Source organism: Salvelinus sp. IW2-2015, linkage group LG2 (genome assembly GCF_002910315.2).
Source record: "Salvelinus sp. IW2-2015 linkage group LG2, ASM291031v2, whole genome shotgun sequence".
NCBI lineage: Eukaryota > Metazoa > Chordata > Actinopteri > Salmoniformes > Salmonidae > Salvelinus > Salvelinus sp. IW2-2015.
In genome coordinates this window covers 3,154,950-3,162,318 of record NC_036839.1, presented here as the reverse complement: position 1 = coordinate 3,162,318, position 7,369 = coordinate 3,154,950, and the positions used below count along the sequence as shown (strand labels likewise).

General features: G+C 42.4%; 1 protein-coding gene across 3 annotated transcripts in view; it reads right to left on the bottom strand.

Moving 5' to 3' along the window:
- Positions 1-221: 221 nt before the first annotated feature.
- The window catches only part of cdc16 (cell division cycle 16 homolog (S. cerevisiae)), a 23,656-nt gene continuing 16,508 nt past the window's right edge, over positions 222-7,369 (bottom strand). The window contains exons 16-19 of one of the 3 annotated variants that reach the window (XR_011480935.1): positions 1,967-2,102; positions 1,714-1,822; positions 1,169-1,505; positions 1,009-1,128 (exon numbers count right to left, since the gene is read on the bottom strand). Coding sequence is in view for 2 of the 3 variants with exons in the window: in XM_024000616.2 (XP_023856384.1) it covers positions 843-1,102; positions 1,714-1,822; positions 1,967-2,102 (505 nt within the window). In the remaining variant the exon portion in view is untranslated. 3 annotated transcript variants of the gene reach the window in all.

Genomic DNA, 7,369 nt, shown 5'->3' with positions numbered 1-7,369 from the left:
ACCTATTCCAGACCACGTTTTAAAGTTTGAATTCCGTTTCTAGCTTAAACGGTGGAAGACTAGTTACGACCAGAATTTTGTTCCATTCAAGTCTATAGCAATTGAAATGCATTGGGATGTATACAGATATGGTTGGTAGTGTGAAAAGTATTAGTCACTGTTTTTTTTTTTAAAGCAACCTGACCAAGACTGCAATGATTACACAAAAAAAAAACAGAATATAAAAAGATAAACGTATGGTTTATTTTAAGTATTACCAGTATTTTGATCAAAACACTCTTGCATTCAGCCAGTTTTGTTTGTTTATTCAAAGTAAAAATCCACAGGTAGCAACACACGTTCCTGCTAGTGGGCAGGAGTAGGGGGCACAGTCAGTTAGTGCAGACGGGGTTGCTGCTGCATTCATTCCATTCTGTTAAGCATCAGAGTACCATGTCTCTGCTTTCCCCATTGTCTTCAGACTACCTCCCTGAGGCACACATCCAAACCAAGCCCACACCTCACATCCCCAGGTCCCTTTCAACTTCCCCTTGGGAATATGAAAGGATTGAAATAGTGTGAGCAATATTCATTCAGACCAAAAAATATATATTTTACAATACGTTACTGAGTGGGACATCTTTTTCCAACAAAACCAATTGGACTGAAGCTCAAATTCATGCTAAAAAGCTCTGCCTTAAAACCTCTTCCCTATCGCTTAGTCTATTCCAATCCCATCATTTCAAATCCCCAAGAGGGGAACACGACGAGAAACCTATAGATAAGTGCCAACTTTCTGGTTGGTAATGGGTCCCGAGGCTGGGACCAGGCAACCTGCCACTACTATGATATCATCAGTGACATCACGCGCTGGTGTCAGACATCGAGGTCTCGAGCATCATGTCACTCTCGTACATGTTGCATTCCAGGGGCAGCGAGCTCCGCAGGGGCGTGTCCAACGAGGCCTTGTCCTGATTGGACGGCGGCGTCTCCAGGGCCATGATGCCGCTCTCCTCCAGAAGAGCCGTGGTTCGAGCGTTACTGGGTTCCGTCGACGTGTTCAGCATCTTCATCAACCCCGGCGTGCTCAGCGTCCCACGGACTTTGTCTTTTATGTCCGTCCCTGAAAGACACATATACTATTAAATGCTTTAGACACACACACACACACACACACACACACACACACACACACACACACACACACGACCAAAAGTATGTGGACACCTGCTCATTCCAAAATTATGAGCATTAATATGAAGTTGGTCCCCCCCGTTGCTGCTAGAACGGCCTCCACGCTTCTGGGAAGGCTTTCCACTAGATGTTGGAACATTGCTGTGGGGACTTGCTTCCATTCAGTCACAAGAGCATTAGTGAGGTCCGCCACTGATGTTGAGCYATTAGGCCTGGCTCGCAGTCAGCGTTCCAATTTATCCCAAAGGTGTTTGATGGGGTTGAGGTCAGGGCTCTGTGCAGGCTAGTCAAGTTCTTCCACACCGATCTTGACAAACCATTTCTGTATGGACCTGTTTGGACATTATTTCTTAACACAATTCGCCGGCAAGGCACATGCTGGCAACAAGAATCGGAAAAAGCAAAAAAGAAACGCAAAATCAACAGTACTTAAATGTGTTGTAAGTCATTGATGTTCACAGGCAAAAATATAACAAATACATCCACAAATATTTTTCGCAAATCTGTTTTTAGCATGGGTTGCAAAGGAAGTCGTTTTACCTATGTAGGAAGTTTTACCTATGTAGGCATCCGTATCCCCAATGTACATCTCAATGCAGTGGCCGAGCATCGTCACAGAAAACGTGTCATCTCGCTTAAGACCAAGTGCCTGTCAGAAAAAGAAGCAAAAAAACTCACATCAATTGCTGTAATAACATTAAAATGCACAGCAATATTTATTCAACGTGTCACACAGGTTCTGTGTCTATGGATTTAAAATGTAAATAAAACGGACCAAAAAAATAAACAGTACCGTGTGGAAGTAGTCGATGGCGCTCTCGAAGTCTCCCATGAGGCTGTGCACATATCCGATGGCGGAGTAGGTTGACGCGTGCTGGGGGATGAGAACCAGGGCCTGGCGGTGGTACTCTAACGCCTGGACATACTTCCTATTGGAGGACAGAACAAAACAACCAAATTGGACAGTTCTCTAATGACAAGAGCCAAATAAAAGAGTTCTGCCTGGGCTGGGTGGGTTCAGAGAGCCAAAAAAAGGATGTAACCAAACACCTTCCCTATCAGAACTAGGTAAAAATAGTACTTGTTTAATTTTTGATATTGTTCCATGGCACCTAGTGGCAGCCTTGGTAATTTACTCTTGCAAACTTAATCCTTAGAGCAGCAATTAGAAGTCGAAACAATAAATATGCTGAGCGATAGAGCTGGAGAAATGTAAAAAATTCKTAGACAGAGCTATGGATACCAATAATGGAAGGACTGACCAATGTTTTACAAGTTATAGTTTAAACCATGTTTTGAGGCTTTATAGTGTTGCTTGTTTAGTTTTACATTTCTTCACAGACATTGGAGTGAAACAAGCTTGTAATTTGGGTTCTGATGGGGTACGACAGCTGACAGCTTGGTCGCAAATGGATCTTTCAAATGGATAATGACCCCAAGCATACTTCCAAAGATGTGGCAAAATGGCTTAAGGACAACAAAGTCAAGGTGGTAGTTGAAGATATCCCTCTAGTGGTGTGGGGGCTGTGCTTTGGCAAAGTGGGTGGGGTTATATCCTGCCTGCTTGGCCCTGTCGGACAGGGCCACAGTGTCTCCCGACCCCTCCCGTCTCAGCCTCCAGTATTTATGCTGCAGTAGTTTGTGTGTCGGGGTGCTTGGGTCAGTCTGTTATATCTGGAGTATTTCCCCTGTCTTCTCCTGTGTCCTGTGTGAATGTAAGTATGCTCTCTCTAATTCTCTCTTTTTCTTTCTCTCGGAGGAGGACCTGAGCCCTAGGACCATGCCTCAGGACTACCTGGCCTGATGACTCCTTGCTGTCCCCAGTCCACCTGGCCGTGCTGCTGCTCCAGTTTCAACTGTTCTGCCTGCGGCTATGGAACCCTGATCTGTTCACCGGACGTGTTACCCGTCCCAGACCTGCTGTTTTCCAACTCTCAGAGTATCCTCTAACCGCTCCTGCTGTCTCTAGAATGATTGGCTATGAAAAGCAACTGACATTTACTCCTGAGGTGCTGACCTGTTGCACCCTCGACAACCACTGTGATTATATTATTTGACCCTGCTGGTCATCTATGAACATTTCAACATCTTGGTCATGTTCTGTTATAATCTCCAACCCGCATAGCAGAAGAAGGACTGGCCACCCTCATAGCCTGGTTCCTTTCTAGGTTCTTCCTAGGTTCTGGCCTTCCTAGGGAGTTTTTCCTAGCCACCGTGCTTCTACACCTGCATTGTTGTTTGAGGTTTTAGGCTGAGTTTCTGTACAGCACTTTCAGATATCAGCTGATGTAAGAAGGGCTTAAAAATACATTTGATTGGCTGAAGGTATTGGAGTGGCCATCACAAAGCCTGACCTCAATCCTATAGAAAATTTGTGGGAAGAACTGAAAAAGTGTGTGCGAGCAAGGAGGCTACAAACCTGACCCAGTTACACCAGCTCTGTCAGGAGGAATGGGCCAAAATTCACCCAACTATTGTGGGAAGCTTGTGGAAGGCTACTCGAAACGTTTGACCCAAGTTAAACAACTTAAAGCAATGCTACCACATACTAATTGAGTGTATGTAAACTTATGACCCACTGGGAATGTGATGAAAGAAATAAAAAGCTTAAATAAATAATTCTCTCTACTATTATTCTGACATTTCACTTTCCTTAAAATAAAGTGGTGATCCTAACTGACCTAAGACAGGGAATTTTTACATGGATTCAATTGTGAATTGTGAAAAACAAAGTTTAAATGTATTTGGCTAAGATGTATGTAAACTTCCGACTTCAACTGTAGTTGTTTGGATTCAAATATCAGCTCAGATCCTCCTAGGATCCTAGGGCGACAAATAGCCTAGCAGTTAGAGTATTGGGCCAGTAACTGAAAGGTTTGAATATCCAAGCCAACAAGGAAAACATTTTTTGCTCCAGGGGCTCTGTACTACTATGGCTGAACTTGTAACACAACACATTTCACTGCACAAATCCAGAATGTTATTATATATAAAAAAAAAAAAGAAAGTTGATCCTCATCTTGTCTCCCATCGACAGGACCAAAGGCTGGACCAAAAGATACAGAAATGGGACCAAAGGATGGAACTATCATTCACTACACCCAAGGATTCCTCAGATGTTTTGGAACATTTGAAAAGAAAACCTGTGCAGGAAACTGAAGAAAAGCCTATACGGGATCCTCCAGGAAAAATGCAGACAGCAAGGATAATGGGGTGGTAGACTAAAGAACAAACCTAAGTCTATTGTGTACACTGCCCAGTTCAATACAACACAGTACATCATGCACACCGGAGGTGGATGATAAAGGACACTGGCCAGTTCTGCATGCTGCGCCTCAGGCAACTGGGGCTTTTAAATTCAAGATCCATAAACAAAGGCTTACTACTGAATGACATCATTGCTGATAGAGGTCTAGACTTTCTCTGCCTCACAGACTTGGCATCAGCCCAATGAGCACGGTGCCTTCAGAAAGTATTCATACCCCTTTGACTTGTTACAAATTGTGTGTTACAACCTGAATTTAAAAATGATTCAATTGAGTGTCACTGGCGCACCCACCTCCCTCCATAATCTAAAAGTGGAAATATGTTTGACATTTTTACAAATGAATAAAAAATGTAAAACTAAAATGTCTTGAGTCAAGTATTCAACCCCTTTGTTATGACAAGCCTAAATAAAGTTATTTTGCATGGACTCACGGTGTGTGCAAGTGTTTAACATGATTTTTGAATGCCTACCTCGTACAGATAATTGTAAGGTCCCTCAGTCGAGCAGTGAATTTCTAACAAAGATTCAACCACAAAGACCAMGGAGGTTTTCAKATTTTTTAAGCAGACACTGAATATCACTGAGCATGGTYACGTTATAAATTACACTTTTGGATAGTGTATCCTAAACCCATTCACTACAAAGATACAGGCATCTTTCCTAACTKAGCTGCAGGAGAGGAAGGAAACCGTCCATGAGGCCAATGGTGACTTTAAAACAGAGTTGAACGGCTGTGATAGGAGGAAACTAAGGACGGATCAATAACATTGTAGTTACTCCACAATACTAACCCAAATGACAGAGTAATTTTTATATTATTCCAAAACATGCATCCTGTTTGCAATAAGGCACTAAAATAAAACTGCAAAATATGTGGTCAACGAAAATAACAATTTCCTGAATACAAAGTGTTATGTTTGGGGCAAATCTAACATCACCGAGTACCACTCTTCATATTTTCAAACWTGGTTGTGGCTGCATCGTGTTATGGATATGCTTGTCATCTGCAAGGGAGTTTTTTTAAGCTAAAAAGAAAGAGAGGAAAACCTGGTTCAGTCTGCATTCCAACAGACACTGGGAGAAACATTCACCTTTCAGTAGAATAACCCAAAACACAAGGCCAAATATACACTGGAGTTGCTTACCAAGACGACACTGAATGTTCCTGACTGGCCTAGCTACAGTTCTAATTTAAAAATCTACGGCAAAACTTAAATTTCTGTCTAGCAATGATCAACAACCAACTTGACAGAGGTTGAAGATTTTTTTTAAAAGAATGTGCAAATATTGTACAACCTAGGTGTTCAAGGCTATTAGAGAATTACCCAGAAAGACTCACTGCTGTAATCGCTGCAAAATAAGATTCTACCATGTATTGGCTCAGGGGAATACTTATGTAAATAAGATATTTAATTTTAAATACATTTGCAAACATGTCTAAAAACACACATTCACTTTGTCATTATGGGGTGTGTAGATGGGTGAGAAAAATATATTTAATCCATTTTGAATTCATGTTGCAACATAACAAAATGTGGAGTAAGTCATGGGGTATGAATACTTTCTGAAGGCACTGTGTTTTACAAAAAGTTTACAAATTAATTAAAATGAAAAGCTGAAAGGTCTTCAGTCAATACATATTCAAACACTTGGTTATGGCAAGCCTAAATAAGTTCAGGAGTAAATTTATTATTATTGCATAACAAGTTACATAACAGTAAGTTGCATGCAGACAATGAATAGGCGACGTTGTTGCCGGTGATGTCTGYTTGAGGACCAGCCTTACAACAGGCCTACAAGCCCTCAGTCCAGCCTCTTTCAGCCCATTGCGGACAGTCTGAGCACTGATGGAGGGATTGTGCGTTCCTGGTGTAACTCAGGCAGTTGTTGCTATCCTGTACCTGTCCCGCAGGTGTGATGTTCGGATGTACCAATCCTGTGCAGGTGTTGTTACACGTGGTCTGCRACTAAGAGGATGATCAGCTGTCCATCCTGACTCCCTGTAGCMSCGTCTTAGGCGTCTCACAGTACGGACATCGCAATTTATTGCCCTSGCCACATCTGCAGTCCTCCTGCCTCCTTGCAGCATGCCTAAGGCACATTCACGCTGATGAGCAGAAAGGCCTCTTTAGTGTCCTAAGTTTTCATAACTGTGACCTTAATTGCCTACCGTCTGTAAGCAGTTAGTGTCTCACCGACCTTTCCACAGGTGCATGTTCATTAATTGTTTATGGTTCATTGAACAAGCATGAGAAACAGTGTTTAAACCGTTTACAATAAAGACCTGTGAAGTTGTTTGGATTTCTACGAATTATCTTTGAAAGACAGGGTCCTGAAAGTACCAGTCAAAGGTTGGCACACCAAGTGATTCAAGGTTATTTTTTTACACATTGTAGAATAATATTTAAGACGTCAAAACTATGAAATAACACATATGGAATCACGTAGTAAACAAAAATATAATTTTTATATAGCTGAGATTCTTCAAAGAGCAGCCACCCTTAGCCTTGATGACAGCGTGGCAACACTCCTGGGCATTCTCTCAACCAGCTTCATTCTGAGGTAGTTACCTGACTGTCAATCACAACATTTCTTATTGGCAGACTCAACAGCCTTGGTTTCTCAATTGATTGCCTCACCAACTACTTCTCTGATAAGAGTTCAGTGTGTCAAATCGGAGGGCCTTTGTTGTCCGGACCTCTGGCAGTCTATGGGGGTGCCACAGGGTTCAATTCTCGGGCCGACTCTTTCTGTATACATCAATGATGTCGCTCTTGCTGCTGGTGATTCTCCGATCCACCTCTACGCAGACGACACCATTCTGTATACCTCTGGCCCTTTCTTTGGACACTGTGTTAAATAACATCCAGATGAGCTTCACTGCCATACAACACTCCTCCCGTGGCCTCCAAAGGCTTCTTAATGCCG